The sequence below is a fragment of the Pleurodeles waltl genome, chromosome 5 (genome assembly GCF_031143425.1).
Source record: "Pleurodeles waltl isolate 20211129_DDA chromosome 5, aPleWal1.hap1.20221129, whole genome shotgun sequence".
In the NCBI taxonomy this organism is placed as follows: domain Eukaryota; kingdom Metazoa; phylum Chordata; class Amphibia; order Caudata; family Salamandridae; genus Pleurodeles; species Pleurodeles waltl.
Window position 1 is genome coordinate 681,687,003 of NC_090444.1, and position 23,927 is coordinate 681,710,929.

The following is a 23,927-nucleotide window of genomic DNA, read 5'->3' on the forward strand; positions in this document are numbered from 1 at the left end:
AGGTAAAATCCACGTTCTTCTAAACCTGTGATAGGCAGGACAAAACAACAAAGCATGTTTGGGTGATTCTGCCACTAGTGGGCAGAATGGATAAAAATTTACCCATTCGCCAGGATGAGTTTTCCACTTGGCAGAAAAAGAGGCAAGGGTCAAATCACTGAAGCAAAATTTAAGATATAAGATCTTTGCAGGGGGAGGTTCAGTCTCTTCCAAGAACTCCTCAAAGTGACGCACCACTTTAAACTGCAAAAAAGATGCCGTAAAGGGACCCGACCGTGGAAGTTTGCAGATGTAAGATGTCAACGTCGCGCCAGTAAGCACCTTTCAGGTCACACTTAGACATTGAAGTAATGGCTGCAGGACAGGACCATAAGTGCTCAAACCCAATCTGGACCAGACAAGCTTCCAGAGACCTCAGCCAGGGAACTTTAGCGGCGCCATACTGCCCCAGTACATCTTCCAGGGCCTCACTGAAAGGAGTAAGCTCAGGAAAGTCTCAGCCAATATAGAAGGGGTCTTATCCCAATCAGGTCATTAACCCGTCTGAGGCCACAATCCAACCACAGGGAGACCAGTGGAGTACTAGTGGGAAGACTGACTAGGCTTCTCGGAAAGCGATTTTCAGATATTTCTAGGGCTCTTGTATCATGAAAGCCCCAGAGCTCCCCACCATATAAGGTGACCCCCACAGTCTGATATTTATAGATCCCAAGGCCCAGTGACACAGGTTGAAAGGAGGAGGGGGAGTGTTGAGCCTTCAAAATACCTCCACAATATTGCTCTAACTTAAGTCTACGCAGCTCAACATGAGAAGTCCAGTAAAAACGTTCGGTGAGCGTAACCTCTAAGTAATCAAACACAGAAACCTTCTCCAATGGTGCCCCATTAAGGGTCGGGTTGGGACGAGAGGTCAGAGAGGGATTAAAAGCCATACATTTTGTCTAGCTGGATTAATCTCCAGCCCCCTCTGTCTGCAGAATGACTTAAAGCAATCCAAAAGCTTCTGAATCCCCTTCTGGGACTTGGATAACAAAAGAGTGTCTTCAGCAAACTAGAGGGCAGGAGTCGTAAACCCAGCAAGAGTGGGGGAATCACCCTCACATAACTGTAGATGGAAAACTAGCTTACTAATATACAGAAGAAAGAGTGTAGGGCCAACGCACACCCATGTCTCTCTCCCCTTTTTACCAGGATGGGTCCAGTCAGATCACTGTTTGGCCCACATCTGACTTGAGCATAGTTATTGGATGTAATCTGATGATTGTACTCAAGAGATAGCCAGGAACTCCCAGCTCTTCAGGGACTGCCCACAGAGTATCTCTCAGGACAAGATCAAATGTAAACTTAAGGTCCACAAAAATAACAAAGAGTCTGCCCCCTCCACCCCCAGTGCTACATATTTCCAGTATAACTGTTGCGAACGGAAAACCTGATCAGTTGTCCCAACACGATCTCTGAACTGGAAGCGGAGTTAAAACATTCAAATCAGAAATCCACTCAGTCAACCTGTTCAGAATAATCAGACAAAACAGCTTTTGCAAGATGTCAATAAGACTGATTGGTCTGTAATTTAGATGGTAAGCTTCTGGATCCCTTTTTATAGATTTGGACAATTTCAGCACCTGTCCAAGTAGAAGGGATAGGTGCGTCATTCAATATGGCACTAACAGGGCTAGGTAAGGGCACCTAAATAAGTCACCAGGCACCTTATTCAATCCAGGAGCTTTATTAGGTGTGATCCAGTCTAGTGCATTAGAAATCTCAGAACTGGAGATCTGATGGGTCCAGGACAATTCTGTCTCAATGGGGTGTCCAACCAAGGGGAGCCCAGATAATTGATTGCTTAATGCCCCTCAATTTTATCTAATTTTCTATGTACATATATATTGTTTAAAAAAGTTATTTATATTTTTATTTACTTTACTCCCACTGTGAAGAAAAACTGGAGATCTGATGGGTCCAGGACAATTCTGTCTCGATGGGGTGTCCAACCAAGGGGAGCCCAGATAATTGATTGCTTAATGCCCGTCAATTTTATCTCCTTTTCCATGTACATATATATCTTTAAAAAAAGTTATTTATATTTTTATTTACTTTACTCCCACTGTGAAGAAAAAGAATGATCAACTCTTTCCAACTCAGTACTGTCATCCTATACCTCTTTCAGTACATCCTCTAACTCCACTCTGACTAATCCCAAACTTCCTTTTTAATATTGTGATCTCCCAAATAAGTCTTTCTAGACTCTTCCCTCCTTTAGCCCTCCTTTGATTCATCCCAAACCTCATTTTACTACTATGATCTTCCAAATAACCCTTTCTAGGCTCTTCTCTCATCTTTCCCTCCTTGATCCTATTAAATCCAGCTAACACTCACATGCCCACTGCTCCAGTTAACGAATTATTTTTGCTCTATACTGGTCCGCCACTAATCCACCTTGGATTCTGAGTAGTGTGCCACTCGCCGAAAAGTGCTTCAGCGCCTTGTCGGGGGTAGTTTGTACAATATATATACAATTACAAAAACCTAAAGAAAGGGAAGGCAGTGTTTAAGAAAGTGGGTTGTATATTGACTGAGGTTTGAGCCCTGGTCAAGCAGCAACCACAATCATTGTCACACTAAGGCACAATCCAACCCTAAATTAACCTGTGCTCAACCCCTTGGTAGCTTGACACAGAGCAGTCAGGCTTAATTTCCTCCATATCAGCAAAGTAAAACTGTTACAAATTAAAGTTCTTGAATGAAAGATAGTCCCCTGAACCAACAGGGTTATGCTGTGCAAAAGTACTGTCTTTCCCAAATCATGTTTTATGTATTACATCACGGCAAAAAGAAAACTCTACTACATGTGATGACTGCCCATGTAATCTGACAAGTGCAGAAGGAGACAGCTGATCACTTTAATGAATAGGATTGGTGTATCAATAAGTTATAATGACATAGCACGGAGCAGGAACTTGTTAGCAGCTCACGCTGTAAAATCTTGTGAATCCAACAGCACTCCACTTCCAAGTCACTTTTACCAGTAAAGGATTTGCAATTGCTGCTCTTGATAATTCTGATTTTGAAGACCGCTCTTTTTTGTCTAGATAATAAAGCACACATAATACTGCCATGGTGCTTTTTCAAGACTGTACCAATGAAGTAGCTGCAGAAAAACAAGTTGTCAGCTGTAGTCATAAACAAAGCTGCAAACTTATAACCCAACTGCCTTGCCAATGTGTGCAAAATCACTACAAGCCATCAACATGTCTCAGTCTACCAGAAAGTTTCAGTGTGGGTGAGGACCTGGATCTTCTTCTACTTGATGCTGCTGTCTGCAAGCTGATTTAACAGAATTTATCATATTGCGTATTCGGTGCGGACTGAAGGATGAAGAAAAGCCAGTTCCTCTGTGGGCTGGAATTCATGCTCTGATCTCCCAGACTACCATCCCACTAAAGACGATTGGGATTTTACCAGTAATACCATTTCCAGTCACAAACTATGCAACAGTATACACAGCTCTAAATATTTTCCAAAATGTACATGCTCAGCTTGAAGACCAGCCTATCCTGCCAATTTTCTTTGATAAAGGTGTTCTCACGTATTGTAGCTGACATTTTTATTAGCAGTCTAGTAGAATTTGATGATCTTTATCCAACGATGGGCGTTTTCCACATGACAAAAGTTGTGTTGTGGCGTTCAGGAAATTATCTCAGAGGATATGCCAAAGACCATGCACTTATTGAGGCTGAAATCTTTGGAAGCAAAACTGTCCAGTCAGTATTGAGCGGAACTCATTAAGTTCATTTGTTACAAGGTATGCTGATCATATCTGAGGCTATAGAAGCATTGCGTTGGAATGCTTTCTGAAACACGAATGACAAATGTCAAATTAGTTTTTGCTTATCTCAGAAGGGAACAAGGCACAGGGTGCACTTCATTCAAAAGGCATAATGCAAAGCCAGGCAGTGTTCAGTGCACTCAATTCAAAATCAGAAAACCAAGGGGCATATTTATACTTGTTCTGCCCTGAATTTGCGTAATTTATTTTTACGCAAATTCGGTGCACAACTAACTCCATATTTATACTTTGGCGCTAGACCCGTCTAGCACCACATTTATGGAGTTAACGTCATTTTTTGGACTTGGGACCTACTTTGCATTAATGAGATGTAAAGTAGGCGTTCCCGTGCAACAAATGACTCTATGGCCTTAGCGCCATATTTATCCCACCGTGCTAAAATCACGCACTGGGGGGAGGAGGGATCAAATAATGGTGCAAAGCTTGCTGTGCATCATTAAGCGTTGGGGACCTGTGAGCACCATGGAATATACCCACAGGTGCCCTCCCCAGGCCCTAGGGACACCCCCACCCTCACCAGAGGGGCAGCAGAGGATGGGGAACCCCATCCAAGGTAAGTACAGGTAAGTATTTTGGGTTTTTTAAGTGCCATTGGGGGCCCTGAAATGGGCCCCCCTACATGGCACTGGGTGCAGTGGCCATGCCCAGGGGACCCTGGTCCCTTGTGCTGGCCTTAGGGGTGGTGGGCATGACTCCTGTCTTTACTAAGACAGGAGTCATGTGGTATGGATGGTTTTGCGTTAGAAAATTACCCTAGGCTGGTTAGTCCTTTTTTTTTTTTTTTTTTTTTTAACTCTAACATGCCTAACGTAATTTTTTGGTGCAAAACCCCCTTCTTCCATACCGCCAGCCCCACCCAGCTAACATCATTTTTTTTAACGCTTTTTACGCTAGCCTACCCTTTGCACCGGCTTGCACCATTCCATAAATATGGTGCCCGGCTGGTGCAAGCCAGTGCTAAACTTTTTGGTGCAAAACTGCGTTGGTGCAATTTTGCACCAAAAAGTATAAATCAGGGCCCAAGTTTGTAGAGTTTGTCAAAGAATGTGAAGAAAAATGAGAATCTGGCAAGTACTGAGGAAATGTTTTAAACATGATGGCAATAGTGAAAAACATTGGACATGCTGATCGGGAAGGTGTTTGGGAGCTGCGCGTGAAGTCTGTGGAGTCACTGATTATTGTGTTTTTTCAAATTTCTGGTATTTTGAAAGAGTGAAGAAGCTAGAGGTGGAAAAACAATACCTCTACACAAAATTATTTCAAAGACATTTTGTGGTAAAAGACAAAGCGGGAAGGTTCAATGCTTTGCCTTCAGATATGAAACTGGAACAGACGATCTAGAGATCACAGAAAAACTCCAAGGGAATTGTTGGTCAGACACGTAAAAGTGAATATGTTGCTCAATGGCAACTAGTTTACCATGAAGTCCTTTCTATTTGCAATGTTTTCAGAGAGATGACAAATTCTAAATTAATGGACCATCGTGAAACTGTTCTTCACCACAAACTTGTGGGAAAGAGAGGGGAATGTTTTAATAAACAAGTTGACAACCTTCTTCATTTCAAGCTGCAGCAAGGAAACCCCTTTGAAATAACTGAGCCTATGCAAATACACAACTTAGTGAACAAACAGTATGTGGATAACGATATAATGATACGTCTACTAGGTGCCCTGGAACATGTATTGAATCCATACACAGAACTGACGCAGGAGAGATTTGTATTGGAAGAGGAGAAGCTGTTTGACATAATCACTAAAGCTAAATTTCCAAGCTTTAATTTCCATAGTAAGAGTTTCGTCCAACCAGCCACTACAAAACAGGTTACAAAAAACAACTTTCGCAAGTACATTGTGAGATGAATGTAGCAAACGAAAGGGGTGACTTTATCAAAGACATACTGTTGCATGATCTTCTTCCAACAAATGCACTATTTGATGGAGATGCTGCAACCAAACCAGTAAAGAACAAACTTGTACAAGAGCTCAAAAAAACCTTTCACCTGAAGAATTTCAATTTGAAAAGGTGTCCGCATTGAAAACTGCTGTTGTTGTGGACTAAATGTCACAATTGTGCACAGTCACGATTTTATCCATGCAAAACTTCAGAGAGGTCGTTGAGACTGGTCTGCAGATATCAAAGCCAATGTGCACCTTGCAAGAACTGTACATTGTCTTTGACAGTTATCTTGAGCTATCTGTCAAAGAATGTGACACAATCAGATGAATATATACAAGTGGTACAATTGGGCTTGCCTGCATCACAAATTCAACACCTATACCTGTGCAACTTTGATACATTCTGGTCATCAACATCAAAACAAGATGAACTTGGAGATCTTAACATTGCTGATGCTTCAGTGAACACTGAATCTCCAATTATTGCAAATGGAATGATTGTCAATAAGGAGTTGGTTCCTGAAGAGATATGTTTAAAAGGTACAGGCCACATTGCTCAAGAACTCAACAGAATATCAGAGGAAGCTGGTCTCTGTGTTGTGCCACATATTTAGTGGGCTGTTCGAAATGGCTCGAGTCAAGTCATTGTACTGTCAAATAACACAGATCTTATTGTGATACTTAGATTTGTTGCAATGTTAGAAAGTCAAGAATTGTCAGAGTTATGGCTACGTTATGGAACATGCGAGAAAAGCCACTTAATCCTGCTTCATAATCTGCACAAGAAACTTGACCCAGAGATGCCCAGTGTTCTTATGAAAGCATGTATTCTTACGGGTGATGACAGTATGAGCAAAATTGGAACAAAGCTTGGAGCTGCAACAGCTGAACCTGTGAAGTTTCTAAAAGGATTTGCTGAGACAGAATGCCTTGTGCATGTGTGGAATACAAGTTCTGACTGTCCCACATTTGACGATCTTCTGTACCGTGAGTTCAAGAGATCAGTCCTGCTAAGTAACCTTCTACCAATGTCATATTCTGTGCACGGACACATTAAAAGAGCATTCTACTTGATCGGAGGATGTATTAATGTTTTGGCTCATACCTATGTAGAGAAAGATCCGTGTGATTTTGGTTGGTAAGATATTGATGAGTTGCTAAAACCTACAAAATTTCCAAAGCCTATACCCACAAAACTCAAACAAACATGTACTTGCAAACCTGTGCTGCAAAAAAAGATGTCCCTGTCAATATGCTCCTCTCAAATGTTCAACATTCTGCAAATGTACCACAAGGATTTGCCAAAACAAAAAACTGGAACTATGAAAATGTGTCTAAAACAGGAGTGCTAAACTTTGTTTCATATTCAGATCATAAACAGTGTTTGGTGTATGCATAAAAGGATTAAAAACCATTATTGTTTTGTTACATTTCTATGTATGTCTCTTCTTCCTCTATTATAGTCTAATAGAGGAACAAGAGACATACATGGAAAATGACGGAAGGGTTGCTCTGAGGAATTTTTTTTGGTCTCTATAAGACTATTTGACCCCCAAAACCAATGTTTTTACACCAAAATGAAGTGTATTGGTCTCTCGGTTCCTGAAATATTATATCATCACTGGAACACATCCGACATTTTTAAAAATGCCGTCCACAAAAATTCGACCTGGTTGAGCAATGTCTACCCAAGCTAAATTGCTTCTCAAATGATTCAGAAACACAAATCGAAAATTAAAATCTCTGGACCACAATTTGTTTAAGGAGGCATATCAGGGGAACAGGATTAAAAAGAAGAGAAGAGGTAGCTAAAGCAAACAACGTTGTCTGGAGGAAGGGAAAGAAAGGCTGGCAGGCCATTACCTGAAAAAGAAAGGAACCATCCATTTGCTCTATAATGTCAAATATGCACATCCACCACCACAAAGGGCAAAGACCTCTTTGCTTCTGAAAGCATTATTGCCCATCTTCATCATACAGAGGTTATTTTCACTCAGAACAAGCATTTGTTAGAGGACAGCAGGGCTGCTTCCATGTAGTCTTTGGGAGAAGTTTTCAGACTGGCAAGCTGGGTCTGCTCTTGGCATCTGAAATGGTCTGCAAGTAACACATCCAAATCCAGGCAAAGTCAGCTGAGTCATCCATCCTTCCAAAGTTGGCAAATTCATTACCATTTAATTGGCAAAGGTATAGTATCACGGTAAAGAAAGTTATTATTGTACAATACACATTGATTAGATGTAGAGACAGTTTTAGGCAATACATAGTTACATGATTTTATTGTTATTCCACTTCAGTTCCTACTAGATAATTAATTAGATGAAGCACAGTGTCTTACAGAGAAGGCATAAAATTGCCTCTGACAAAGCTGTGCTCCTTTAAAGAATAAACAGACATGTTCTGGGGACTTTCTTAGCAATGCCCCCAGTTAGATCAATCTTTTTGTATATGCGGTTCAACTGGGTTTTTTGTGTGCATATGATTGTCTCTTCTTGCTGTGTCATAGACATGCTGAAATATAATGCGAATGCTGCCCCGAGATGTTTGGCAATAAATGACAAAGGAAAGTTTTGGGCATGCTTTTCAGCAACCACTAACTGATAACAAACTTTGCCATGTACAGACAGAAGGCTAAAATAAACTAACTTAGCTCGTACAAGCACATCAGTAGAACACAGTGTAATTTTAAGCAAAAGAGCAGTCCTTTTACCATATCAAAATCCATTAGACTTTAATCTGAAAAACAGTCACAGAAACAATTGAAGCTGGGCAAAATCTAATTGTGGAAATAGATGAACTGCTGTAGGAGAATATACCCCACACTGAGTCAAACAATTCAACTTTGCACCTCCCAGTTTTCTTCACACTATATAAGGAAGGAAGTTTGGATTGCTTACCTGATTAAGAGGAATACACTAAAGACGTGTTATGCACTTCTACCTTATAGCGTATATGAATAGGTACTGGAAGAACAGTGACACAATCATGTGTTGGTAATAAGGTGATTTTTGTAAAATGCTTACTATTTGATAAAGCTCTTTGATTGTATTCCGGGCTGGAAGGATGGGTACCAAACAAACCAGAAGAAGGTTATTACTCGGATCTCTTGTAGAAACTTATCAAAGAAATGTATAATTCATCCACTTTAAAACTGGTTCACACAAATTGTTAAAGTGGACAACAGCAAATCAAACACTTTAGATTGATATTGTAGTATATTTCAGCCACTTCAACTCTGCAGAAGGAATAGCAACCCCTAGACTCTTAACCCTGTTTGCCAAATCACAGACTTCGGTAACAATTACTAATAGTGGTGGAAGTTACCTTATCCACTTACTCTGCGATCAAGGGAGTCATGATGCAGGTTAGAAGGGCAGTGGTGTATCCAGGACTGGTACTTCCTGCTTTTTCAATGAACCTGCCACTTTCTCTGGCTGCCTCCTTTTGCTAGATGCTCAGAGAATTGATGTTTATAAAAACCCCAATGAATGGTCAATTGACTATTTGCCGTGGTGCCTGATAGCAGTTTGCATGCTACTAGTGATATTACAGTGCCTAATGGGGGATAAGCTTAGAACTGAGACACTCTCAATGTTGAGCATGCCTCAGTCAACCTCCTCTATTGAGTAGACCAAAGACTCTGACACTTTTTCTTTTTAGAAATATGCAACTTTTGTCAAGTCAAAACAAAAAAGTAAGCATCTTAGCCGACTTGTTTTGGTGTAGAAGAACAGCAAAGCCAATATATTAGAACTTAGATTGTGAATCTAAACAATTATTTGCTGCTTCACAACACCAGTAGTAACACTCACTATTTCAGAGAGAGATGAACTTCTATAGAGTATTCCTTTGTACTGGTTCTAGTAATTTTAGAACAGATAGAGGATGAATAAATCTAAGGAGAGTTTGGTAACAACTGAGTAGCACTGACTATGTTCTTCATCAACACTTGAACATGATGCTTAAATTGAGCTCTGTCAGAATTGCACTGAAGTTCCTCAGAATTTGCTATGGTACAACACTTTAACATTTGGGGCAAAAAAGTAGGGATAGAGGGCACGTTTTCTGTGGAGGTTCTTGCCAAGATGTTTCAAAATTAATTTCCATCCCTAAATTGTAATATGAAAACAACCTCAAGACAGTGAACAAGTCCCTGTGTCCGTCAAAACCTAAATGCACGCTTGTTCATGTTTTTGATTTATGTGGGGAATTTTCTGCTTCTGAACCACCTTCATGCTTTTCACAACCATTAAGCTGCCGCCCAAGAAGTGATCATTTCTCGTTTTTATTCATAAGTGACATTTCAGCAGAAATGTCAAAGAGGAGATAACCATCCATTAAATCGAAATTAATGGTGAAACAGTGCATTTAAGAGACCCGGCTCATCTAGAGCTTATTCGAGCAAGTAGGCCTTACTTGCATTTGCCAAATGCCAGAGGAGGCTCAAAATGTACTTAAGTGAACATTGTGTCAATCTGAAATACTGAACTTTGTGGCATCTGTTTCTCTTGGAGGGTATCTTAATAGTGCGAATCCTATAGTTAGTTTTTCTCTTTGTAATGTGAGACAGGAGTAAAAAACACTTTTGTGCTGAATATTCTAGAGGCTTTCCCACGCGTCAGTTTGAGGAAAGGGTATTATTCAGCACCACATCGTAAATTGTTCTGCTGTCTTTTGATCATTCCACATATTAAATATGATGGGTTGATTCAAGTATAGTGTGTACTAACACTGGCTGTATTTTTTTATTTTCGCAAAGAATTGCTTATTTTCCATTCCACAGCATGGAAAATGGTCTACTTCAATCGTGTAAGTAAGCATCACTGCTCTAATGAAGCTAAGCTATGCAAGCAATCTTGGTTATCGGAATTTATTGGTGGTAGATCTGTATCGCCCAAGAATGGCATTTTATTGTTTTATGTAAGAACACATGAATGGAAATTGTTGGATTTACTGGACTGGTGTATTACTGCTGAAGCTAGATATCGAGCAAGGAATACAATTACATGCTGTTGCGACCCCGACCTTAAAATCAGTTGAATTTGAGAATATAAATTAGATATTCAGCTGGCTAGAGAGCAGACGAGTGGCATTACAGTTTCAAGAATAGAGTACATCGGAAGGTGGCTGAACATTTACATTCAATCAGCTGTGCCTGAGGGATTGTTCACTTATGATATGGTGGTCTCTGGAGAAGATCAAACGTTATGTCTCTGAAATTGCAGCTCGCAAATGCACTCAATCAATTTTTGATAAATATGAATGTGAAAATAAATCAGAGTGTGTTATGTTTGGCTTCCAGGCCAAGAAGAAGGTTAGCATGATAATCTAAAATTAGAACACAAGACCCTACACAATTTTAAGAGACTCATGCAGAAATTACAGAAACTACATTCATACTAGTCTCAATTATATATTTATATTTGTTCACTAAAAGAACAAAAGTTAAAGTGACGTTCTAGTTAGGCCTTGTAATAGTATAAAAACTATTGTTTTAAAACAAAGAAGCATTACAATTCACCAGTTATAGTTTGAGGTGACTATAACTTGCACCTCCACCATGCACTTCTTATGACCTCACATATTCCATCACTCCTGACCTCTTCAATGAAATTGATGACAACACTGATGGCCTGTTCCTCAACATAGTTGTGGAGCTCCTCAGTGACTTTCAAAATCCTTGTAATGCACAGCAGGGGGCATTATCGCTTATCTATTTTGCTTCTCCATTTTTTTCTTTTGTGTATTAAACTATTGCGTTCAATTATCTTAGGTCTCAAAAATGTTTTAATCTGTCAATATTCTTTCAACTGCTGTTTTTATGATGGTTTGTGGAATTTCGCTATTGTGTGTGATGTGTAAGAAATTATGCCTCTGTAAACTTACCAAAAAAGTCTTGGTGGGGGGCCTAGAAGTCTTAAAATTTTAGTCACCCCTGTGGTCTTTCAGCACAGACGACACGATACAGACTAGATTATTAGATGGACGTTACCCATCCTGAAATACAAGTAAATCAAATTGCTAAAAATTCTCCTGGATATCCAACTTTTGATGAAGCGGTTTCTGCATGGTACTTAGAGTCTAAAGGATGAGTAAATTCACTGTTTTCAGAATTTCGAATCATGTGTCACCTAAGAGAATGAGCAGGATTGCTACCAGGTCACTGACAGTGCAAACTTAACATCAATTCAAGGGCAGTGAAATCGCTGGGTTTACCTCACAGTCTGCATGACCAATTTCTAAAGGTCCTTAGAATAACTCTACGCACCTTTGATGCAACACACAGACACAGATTCATGTCTGTAGTTAAGCTACCCAGCATTTCAGTATTTTGCAGAGTGGACGCTTATCTTCTGCTGCTAGGCAGAATAATTTAGACTGTGATTACTTGAAGCAACCCTAATTGAATGTTCTAAGAGAATATAGCTACCCTTATTAACAAAGTTGTAGCTGGCTTTTTCACTTTTGAGAGCTTAATAATTTAGAGTACAATGAAGCCTTGCAGTTGTCACTTAGGATAAGGAAACCAACCACTGGTGGGACATAATTCATGTGACTGACTCTGTAAAGAGATCACAGCAATCTCATGGGGCTCTGTCATTATTATTTTACATTCTTTTCACTTGTAAAGAATCTGTGAACTTTTGCTTTACATATGATGATCCTCAAATGTGATATAAAATAGTGACATCTTGAAGTGTAGCTATTAAGAGGCTGCCGCATATTGAATTATAGGCTGATCTGTGTTTGTGCTTGTGCACTATTTCATTTGTTTAGATTTAGTTTGTTTTGATTATTTCACTTTGTAAAATGTGTTTTTATTGTGTTCTCTATATGCATTTTGGGTAATTTTCTTAAGTTGATGTTATAGCTCATTGTTTTTCCCTATTTCTATGGCTTTATTAAACTAATGCAAGTTTGATTGCTGGCACTGATATTTTTATTTTACTTATGTACACCGTTCTCTTTTCAGAGATGTTGGCATGGACACTGTGAAGACAGGAATGGGGGGTAAAACAGGCAATAAAGGAGCAGTGGGCATCCGCTTTCAGCTTTACAGTACCAGCTTCTGCTTTGTGTGCAGCCACTTCACTGCCGGGCAATCCCAAGTGAAAGAGAGGAATGAAGACTACAAAGAAATTACACAGAAACTCAGCTTCCCCATGGTAAGGACAAGAAAGACCTCTTTTGGGCTTGCTAAAGACTATGCTCTCTGGACACCTATCTGATGGCCACATTAGAATAAGCATTAAGAGACAGCCAGAACCCACAGTCGAAATTGTGAGAAGTACAAACACTAATAAGTTGTGTACAACAACACAAAAAACATATGACAAGCATTTTTTTTTATAGCAGGAGACATTTCTATCACGATACAGTGGTTCAAGAGGACACATTTGTGTTGGATAACATCTTCTTTTTGATGTACCTTTTAAAATATATATTTTTTCATTGGTAGATAAGTGACTCAGATGTGTCTTGTAAAGCTAAGAAGAGTTGTACGAAATTGGGATAGCAACAGCAAATTGGGGGAACACAAGGGGTTGGAGGTCCAGAATAGATGGGAGGAGCTGAGGAGAATTGCATGGCTTAAAATGGCATAGTAAATGGAAATCTGAAATGATGGATGGCTGGGTGGGTGGGTGAAAAGATGGTAGTGTGACTGGAAAACTCAGAGAATGGATGGAGGAAAGGTTGGCAGATTGAATGGAAATCAGAAAAGATGCATGGATGGACAGATGACCAAGTAAATGGAAATCTGAAAGGATGGATGGTTGAAAGTACAGTAGAGTAAATAGAAATAGATGATGAATGGATGGGTGGGTGAGGGGATGGTAAAGTAAATGGAAATCGGAGAGAATGGGTGGGTGGGTGGGTGAAAGGATGTCGTGGTAAATTAAAATGTAGATGGATGGTATAGTAAATGGAAACCTTAGAGGATGGATTGGTGAAGGGATGACAGAGTAAATTAAGATTTGAGATGATAGATGGATGGGTGGGTGAAAGGTTGCAGGGTGAATGGGAATCTGAGAGTATGGATACCAAAGTAAATAGAAATCTGAAAGGATGGAAGAAATGATAGCAGAGCAAATGGAAATATGAGACTATGAATGGATGGATCGGATGTTGAAATGATAGCAGAGTAAATGGAAATCTGAGAGGATGGATGGATGGGGTAAAAGTACAGCAGAATAAATAGAAATATGAAATGATGAATGGATGGGTGCAGCAGCGTTGTGCATCACCCACCCACCCATTAGCAGAAACAGTGCGGTTGGGGTTTTTATGGGCCTATTTTATTCGCAACTTGGAGGCTAAAAGCTCATAATTACCACAAGAAGGATCAGCCTATAGAAAATGAAAGGAAGGATGAAAAGTATGGATGGATGAGTAGATGAAAGAATTGAGTGATGAAAGAATGGATGACTACGCGAATGAAAGGATGGATGAGGGGTTAAAAGGATGGGATGAAAGGTTGTACAGGTGAATTAAAAAATGAGTAAACAAAAGGATGGCTGGGTTGATGAAAGATGGGTTCTGAAAGGATGGATGGAGGGGAGAAATGATGGGCAGGTGAAAGAATGGGGGATGAGTGGGTAGCAAATGAGTGGATGAGTGAATGAGAGGATGTATGGGAAGAGGGATGAGTAGGTGGGTCAATGGGTAGATGGGTGGCAGAGTGAATGGAAATCTGAGTAGATGGATGGGTGGATGAATGGGTTTGGGTGAAAGATGGCAGAGTAAATTGAGAAGATGGATGGATGCGTGGTAGGGTGAAAAAATTGCATAGTAAATGGAAATCTAAAAAGATTAGTGGGTGAAAGGGTGGTAGAGTAGAAGGAAACTTTAGAGGATGGATGGATGGAGTGAAGGATGGTAGAGTAAATGGAAATCTGAGAGGATGGATGGATGGCAAAGTAAGTGGAAATCTGAGAGGATGAATAGATTGATAGGTGAATGGATGAAAGTACAGTAGAGTAAATAGAAATATTAGTTGATGAATAGATGGATTGGCTGGTGGAAGGATGCCAGACGTAAATGTAAATCCAAGTTGATGGATGGATGCACGGTACATGGAAATTTGCGATATGGCTGGATGGCAAACTAAATGCCAATCTGGGATGATCGATGGATGGATGAAAGGATGGTAAAGTAAATGGAAATCTGAGGGAATTGATGGTGAAAGGATGGCAGAGTAAATGGAAAACTCAGAGGATGGAAGGATGGATGGATGGCAGAGTTAATAAGATTCTGAACAGATGTATGGCAAAAAAATCGAAATCTGAAAGCATGGCTGGATGGATGAAAGTACGGCAGAGTAAGTAGAAATACGAGACAATAAATGGATGTATGGGTGGGTGAGATGATGGCAGAGTAAATGGAAATTTAAGAGAATGGATGGATCGGAGGATGAATGAATAGCAGAATAAATGGAAATTTGAGGATGGATGGGTGGATGAAAGCAAAGCAGAGGAAATTGACATATGAGAATATAGATGGATGGGTGCGGCAGTGTTAACCCTCCCCCTCCCTCCCCACTCAAACACACATGCCTTAGCAGGTACAGCAGGGGTGACGTTTATTATAGGTCTCTCTTATCTGCAACTTGGCAGGTAAAAGCTCACAATTACCACAAGAAGGATGGGCTTTTTGAAAAGAGAAAGAAGGATGAACTAGTGGATGCATGAGTGGGTAAAATTATGGATGGATGGATGAGTGGGTGAAAGGCAGTGGGGATGATAGGATGGATTTATGAGTGGGTGAAATAATGGGTGGGTGAAAGGATGTATGGGTGAACTAAAGGATGAGAGCAAAAGGATGGATGAGGTAGATGATGATGGGTCAGTAAAACAATAGATGAATGGCTGAGTGAAATGATGGCTGGGTAGAAGGATGGATGGATGGGATAGTGAAAGGATGGGGGATGAATGGGTAAAAGATGGGTGAGAGAGTGGATGGGAACAAGGATGAGTAGGTGAGTCAATGGGTAGATGGGTGGATGAAAAGGTGGCAGAGTGAATGTAAATCTGAGTAGATGGATGGATGGGAGTTGGAGGGGTATAGGTGAAAGATGGCAGAGTAAATGGAAAATTGAGAAGATAGATGGTTGGTTGTGTGAAAAGGTAAATTGAAATCGAAGAGGATGGATGGTTGGGTGAATGGATGGCAAGTAAACAGACCTTTGAGAGGATGGGAGGTTGGGTGGAAAGATGGCATACATTGAAATCTAAAAATATATTGATGGATGAGGGGGTGAAATGATGGTAGAGTGAATGGAAAAATCAGAGGATGGATGGAACAAAGGCAAATGACATTGAAATCCAAGAGCATGGATGCATGGAAAATTAAATGGGAATCTGAGGTGATGGGTGGATGGATGAAAGTACAGCAAAGTAAATAAAATGAGACAATGAATGGATGCATGGGTGGGTGAGAGGATGCCATTGGAAATGGAAATCGGAGAAAATTGATGGATGCATCAAAGGGTAAAAGAATAGAAGAGTAAATGAAAATGTAGGAGGGTTGATGGGTGGGTGAAAGGTTGAAGAGTAAATGGAAATCTGAGAGAATGGATGGATGCATTGATAGGCATAGCAGTAGAGAGTACTAATGGATAGCAAATTAAATGGAAATATGAGAGAATGGATGGATGGGTGAAAGAATGGCAAAGTAAATTGAAATCTGAGAGGATGGATGTTCGGGTATGGGTGAAAGTATGGCATAGTAAATGGAGAATCAAGAGGATGGATGGATGGGTAGTTGAGTGATAAGATGGCAGAGTAAATGGAAATCAAAGAGGACAGAGGGATGGATGGGTGAAATGATTTGTAGAATTAATGGAAACTTCAGAGGAAAGATGTGCGAATGGCAACATAAATAGAAATCTGAGCGGATGGATGAAAGTACAGCCGAGTAAATATAAATTAGAGCTAGTGAATCGATGAGAGAATAGCAAACAATGGATCGGAGAGTGGAGCATAACAGAGTAAATGGAAATCTGCGAGGATGGATAGATGGGTGGTGAAAGAATAGCAGAGTAAATAGAAATCTGAGTGGATGGATGGGTGGGTGAAATTATGGCATAATAAATGGAAAGTTGGGAGGATGGATGGATGAGTGATTGGGTGAAAAGATGACATAGTAAATGGAAATCTAAAATGATGGCTGGGTGTAAGGATTGGATATGAATGAAAACTCTGGATGGATGGATGACAAAGTAAATTGAAATCTGATAGGATGGATGGATGAAAGTAGGGCAGAGTAAACAGAAATATGAGATGAATGGGTGAGAGGATGTCAGAGTAAATGGAAACTTGAGAGGATGTATCGATCGGTGAAAGGATAGCAGAGTAAATGGAAATCTTAGAGGATGGATGGGTGAAAGGGACGTTGAATAAATTGGCATCTGAGAGGACGAGTGGATGGGTGGGTGAAAGGATGGCAGAGTAAATCTAAGAAGATGATTGGATGGCATAGTTAATGGAAATCTGAGAGTATGGGTGGATGGTAAAGTAAATGGAAATCTGAGAGTATGGGTGGATAGGTGGATGTGTATGGGTGACATTATAGCAAAATAAATGGAAAGAGGATGGCGCTCAACGCCGGCCACTCATCCACCTGCCATCAAGCCACCCGCAGCTCACCCACGGACCCTTCTCCTGCCGGAACTGCACCTTCACCAGCCTCCACGCCAATGACCCACCCACCAATACAGGACACAACCACCTCAGATGCATCCTACTCAACACCCGCTCTGTCCACAAACATGCCGTCGAACTCTGGAACTTACTTGACTCAGCCACCCCAGACGTCGCCTTCCTGACCGAGACTTGGATGAACCCCTCCACAGTGCCCGCCATCGCCATGGCTACAAGATCACCCACAGGGACCGCACCAACAGACCAGGTGGAGGCATTGCCATCATCCACAGGAATGCTCTCAGAATCATGGCCAGCAACGAAAACACCAGCATTGCTGAACACCTGCACTTCCAGATCCACACCAATACAAACACCACCCTCAGAGGGACCCTCGTTTACAGAACTCACAGCCCCCGACAGCAGTTCAGCAACTCCATCTCCAGCGTGATCAGCACACACTCCCTCGCATCCACAGACTACCTACTCCTCGGGACCTGAACTTCCTCCTGGAGAACACCAACGACAACAACTCCACAACCATGCTCGACAACCTCGGCCTCAAGCAGCTCGTCAGGACACATGCTCAAGTCTATTTTCTGCGCCAGCAAACTCTTCTCCTTTAGCCACACCACCAAACTCCACTGGACCAACCACTGCTGCATCCACTTCTCCTTCGAGAAACCCACAACACACCATCTCACACAAAGGATTCCCCACTGCAGATGGAACAAGGTCACCGAAGACCAGCTGATCACCACCCTCCTGGAACCCACCTGACAACACTGACACAGCAGCCCGCAACTTCAGGCAATGGATCGCCGACTGTGCCAACACTCTCGCCCTGATCAAGAAACCCTCTAACAGACGCACCAACAGAAAGGCCTTCTGGTTCACCACCAACCTCAGAGAATCCAAACAAACATGCCGAAGACGTGAGAAAAAGTGGCACCAACAACAGACACCAGACAACCGCACAAACTTCAAGAACGCCATCTGCTGACACCACCAACTCAATCGAACCACCTTCAAAGAACTCATCGACAACAACGCATACAGCAACAAGTAGCTCTTCAACATGGTGAAGGAACTCTCCAACCCCAGCTCCAACATCAACGACATCCCGCAATCACAAGACCTCTGCGACTCCCTAGCCACCTTCTTCTACCGCATGATCGCAGACATCTATGACGGCTTCAATACCCAGACCCACCCGTCAACCACTGACACCACAGACGCACTGCCCACCAGCCACCACAGACGCACCACCAACCAGCCTCATGCTCTCCCAAACCCACGTCAATGACGACGACACCATCAAAACCATGAACACCACCCACTCACGCTCACCATCCAACCCCTGCCCTCACCACATCTTCAATAAAGCAAGCTCTGTCATTGCACCCCAACTCCAGAAGATCATCAACAGTTTCTTCGAGACCGCCACCTTCCCTGAGAGCTGGAAACACGGCGAGATCAATTTCCTCCCCAAGAAACCCAAGGCGGACCGAGAGGACCTCAAGAACTTCCGGCCCATCTCCCTGCTCCCCTTCCCGGCAAAAGTAATTATAAAAATTGTCAACAAACAACTGACACGTTTCCTCGAGGAGAACAGCACTCTGGACCTGTCCCGATCCAGATTCCGCAGCTACCACAGCACCGAAACCGCCCTCATCGCTGCCACTGACGATAAAAGGATCATACTTGACAATGGTGAAACCGCGGCCCTCATCCACCTGGACCTCTCATCCAAGTTTGACACCATCTGCCACCACACCTTATGCACACGCCTCAACGACACCGGGATCCATGACAGAGCCCTGGACTGGATCACCTCCTTGGCCACCGGCAGAACTCAGAGAGTCCACCTCCCAACATTACGCCCTGAAGCCACCAAAATCATCTGCGGCGTACCCCAGGGATCGTCCCTCAGGCCGACCCTCTTTAACATCTACATGGCACCGCTCGAAAACCGCCCCATCTCATAACCTCAACATCGTCTCATACGCCGGTGACACCCAGGACCCTCTCCCTCACCTAGGACCCCGCCACTGCCAAAACCAACCTCCAAAACGGAATGAAGTCCATCGTCGAATGGATGAAGAACAGCTGCCTGAAACTGAATTCTGACAAAACTGAGGTCCTCATCCTTGGCTCCGCCACCTCCACATTGGATGACTCCTGGTGGCCTACCACACTGGGAACCGCACCGCCACCCACTGACCACGCACGCAACCTGAGATTCATCCTGGACTCATCGCTATCAATGACCCAGCAAGTCAGCGCCGTCTCTATCTCCTGCTTCAACACCCTCTGCATGCTTTGGAAGATCTACAACTGGATACCCACTCAAACCAGAAGGATGGTCACCCAAGCCCTCGTAAACAGCGAACTGGACTACGGCAACGCCCTCTACGCAGGAACCACGGGCAAGTTCCAGAAAAGACTGCAATGCATACAGAACGCCTCAGCACGCCTCATCCTGGACACCCCCGCCACATCACAGCCCACCTGAGAGACCTGCACTGGCTCCCCGTCAACAAGAGAATCGCGTTCAAACTCCTCACACATGCTCACAAGGCACTACCCAACACTGGACCACAATACCTCAACAAACGGCTCTCCTTCTACACTCCGACCCAACAGCTTCTCTCCGCTGACCTTGCCCTCGCCACCGTCCCACGCATCCACAGAACGACTGCCGGCTGCAGATCGTTCTCCCACCTTGCCGCCAAGATGTGGAACACTCTTCCCACCCACCCATGTCAGACACAGGACCTACTTACCTTCAGGAGACACCTCAAGACCTGGCTGTTCGATCAGTAGCAGCCCCCGATCAGCGCCTTGAGACCTTCACGGGTGAGTAGTGCGCTTTTCAAATGCTTTGATTGATTGATGGGTGGTTGGGTGAAAAGATGGCAGAGAAAATGGAAATCTAACGATGGATGGGTGAGTGGAAGGATTGTAGAGTGAAAAGAAAATTCAGAGGATAGCTGGACAGATGGTATAGTAAATGGAAATTTGAGAGGATGGATAGATTGATGCATGCTAGTACAGCAGAATAAATAGAAATATGAGAGTGAATGGATGGATGAGTGAGAGAATGGCAACATAAATGAAATTGGAGAGGATGGATCGATGGGTGAGGTTGTGAAAGGATACATTATATAGAAATAGATGGATGGATTGATGGCCAAGTAAATGGAAATCTAAGAGGATGGATGGATGGCATAGTAAATGGAAATCTGAGAGTAAGGATGGGTGGCAAATTAAATGGAAATATGAGCAGGTGGATGGATGAAAGTATGGTAAATAGAAATATAATACAGTGAATGAATGGGTGGGTGAGAGAATGGCAACATCAATGGAAGTTGGAGAGGACGGGTGGATCAGAGGTTTACAGGAAAGCAGATTAGATGGAAGTATAAGAGGGTGGATGGATTGATGGCAGAGTAACTGGAAATCTAAGCGAATGTGGATGGATGACATAGTGAATGGAAATCCGAGAGTAAGGATGGAAGGCAAATTAAATGCAAATCTGAGAGGATGGATGAAAGTATGGCAGATTACATAGAAATATGAGATCGTGAATGGATGAGTGAGTGAGAGGATGGCAGAGTGGATGGAAATCTGAGAGGATGAATGGGTGGGTGGGTGAAAGGACAGCAAAGTAAATGTAAATTTAAGAGGATGGATAAATCGCGGCTCAATTGATGGATGAAAGGGTTTATTGATTGATGACTATATGGGTGAATGGATGTGTGCCAGGATGGATGGATGGATGAAATGACCAATGGATGGATGGATGGATGAATGTAATGGTGAAAGACTGAGTGATGGTAACCTCAACAAAGCCTCATTGAGGTGTGGATCAGCAAGAACGTGACTACCCGGCTTCATCGACTGCTCACGCCAGGTTTCAAACTACTGCAAAACCAAAGCACTGAAGATGTTTGGGGAAGGACTCAAAGAGACATTTAACCCAGCTGACCTACGACTCTTTTTAAGAACTACTGTGCTTAGCTGTTGAAGTCGGTTCTAAAGCACCCTCCCCCCCTACAAAGAAATCTGAATATACATGTCACTTTTGAACTTTTTTTAGAGGACGGTGTCAAAACATATGTGTATATAAAAATTTGAATAATGTGCTGTTAATAGAAAACTTTTGCAATTAACATTTTCTTCTCACTTCAGTGTTTGTTTTCTGTCCGAAACAGGGAAGAAATATATTTTCTCATGATTACGTCTTCTGGTGTGGCGACTTCAATTATCGAATTGATTTGACCTACGAGGAAGTTTTTTATTTTATTAAAAGGCAGGACTGGAAGAGGCTATTAGAATTTGACCAGCTGCAAATCCAAAAAACATGCGGAAAAGTGAGTAATTGTTTCAGTAAATGTACTTGTTTTCATGTGTTTTATATTAGTTTCCTGTTATAGAGCTAAAGCCCTCATTCTGGTTCCAGAGAAGTGATCCACACTTATTCTTAAGTTATTTATTTGGAACTTCTATATAGTACTCTACACAATTCGAAACTAAAGTCATTATTACAGAATACTTTGAGTCCAACAGTTTATAGCGTCTCTGTTGTTCCTCACCTGCTACGATAATCCTGATATCGAGGTAAAGGCAATCCTAACTCTTAGGAGCTTGTTGAAGTGCACACAACTGTGTTCTTCCCTCAGTATTGTAACAACAGGGGGTTTGCCTCCATGTTTTAGCCGCTTGAATGTCTGTTGAGTATTACAATGGAGTGTCGTGACTTGAGAACTCCGCGATTGGAATGTAGTGGAGAGTGAGTTTTTTGCATTTACCCAATGTTGATTGCCAATCAGTTTTATTTAACCTACAGAGACTGTAAGGGGGTCATCCAGTGTTTAAAAAAAAAAAAAGTTTCTGTGTGCAAGTCCTGCAATTTCTAACAGTCACTAATAATAGGCATCCTAGAATGCTTGTTTGATGTCTACCGCAGGTTTGACACCTATCGCGACATGATTCACCAGACGGCCCCTTTAAACTTGAATCTCTTTTCTTCTTGCAGTCAGTAAAGTGTTTCGCTGCTGGCTTTACTTCTTCATGCTTCTGAAAGTTTAGAGATATTCTGACAGCATACTCCAGCAGTTTTTGCATTTTTCCAATCAGTTTTTTGAAAGTCCTATATATATCATGCTGCAGTATTCCAGCCTTGCCATTAACAAGAATCTTGTAAGTTTCACCCGTTGGTTGTAGTGGACTAAGAGCAGGATCTTTGTGAAGCAAAGATAGCTGTAATTATATATCATTGGTCCCAGAATTTGGATTAACAAAAACATGTCAACTTCAAACACTAATCCCATGTTTGTTGCATTCATGGACCTAAGTGATGAGCTTCCCTTTTGAAAGAGATTGTGACCATTCAATAGAGCCTGAATTCTGTTGTGTTCCATAAATAGAAGGATATCATTCATTGTTTCATTCATGAAAGAAAGAAAGTTTTTCTTGCATGTAGTTTTACACATAGTTAAGTTGATTTGAGATTATATTCTGAACTTTAGAAAATCATCCAATTGAATTTTTATTTGTCAGGATTCATTTGAAAGTGTACACCACGATGTCCAAGGACCTGGCTAAGTGGCTTTTCTATAGGTTGCATAGTAGTAGTGAGGATGCTGAGTACTGGAGCAGATAAACTTGAAGCCCAAATTTGTACTTGATGGCTGCAATTACAGAGTAAGGCATTGGGTCTGGTTTAGTGGAGAATCTGCCCAGTTCTGGTGTCTCTACAGTAGTACTGTTTGACCAGATGTGTGCTATTTTGCAAAGATGTCGAAGAGAACTAGGGCTGATTGCTGAGTTCTGTTTATTGCAGTAAGCATTTCTTCTTTATTGTTGGCCATTGTGGTTTCTCTGTCTCTTGCACCTTGATCCCATGTTAGACCTGGCATCCTTGGCATGGTTTCCCTCTGACTTTTTGCCTTCAGACCATCTGTTTTGCTGACTTTGTTTTTGCTGGCCTCAGAATTCTGCGCACTTTACCACTGCTAACCAGTGCCAAATTGCTTGTGCTCTTTCTCCAGAATATAGTAACATTGGCGTATCCCTAATAAGCATATTTAATTTATTTACAAGTCCCTAGTAAAGCGCACTACTTGTGCCTAGGACCTGTAGATTAAATGCTAATAGTGGACCTGCAGCACTGATTGCGCCACTCACTTAAGGAGCCCTTTAAACATGACTCAGGCCTGCTATTGCAAAGCCTGTGCCTGGGAAGGACTGGACCTGCATCTCTCCAACCCACGATACCCCAAGTCCCAGCTGACTGGTCTCCTGATTGAAGTCTCAGAGACATAAGACTTCCAACCAATCTACATCTACACCTGGGCTCTACCCTTTGTCACAATAGTTCTCCAGGATCTTCAAGGGCTCCTGGATGCAACAGCAACTAACTACTATTTAAACGTTGAAACTGCAGGCACGCACGTCTCCCCCTACAGAGTTTACAAATTGAAATTGCAACTCAAAGGAGACATCGAGTACACAATTAAAGTAGTATTCTGGGAAAATTT

The 23,927-nt window shown here is 41.9% G+C and overlaps 1 protein-coding gene across 2 annotated transcripts in view; it reads left to right on the plus strand.

Moving 5' to 3' along the window:
- Positions 1–23,927, plus strand: part of SYNJ2 (synaptojanin 2) — a 494,632-nt gene that overhangs the window by 282,984 nt on the left and 187,721 nt on the right. For both annotated transcript variants that reach the window (XM_069234571.1, XM_069234573.1), the window contains exons 15-16: positions 12,717–12,909; positions 21,600–21,758. In XM_069234571.1, the coding sequence (XP_069090672.1) occupies positions 12,717–12,909; positions 21,600–21,758 (352 nt within the window). The remainder of the gene's footprint in view (positions 1–12,716; positions 12,910–21,599; positions 21,759–23,927) is intronic.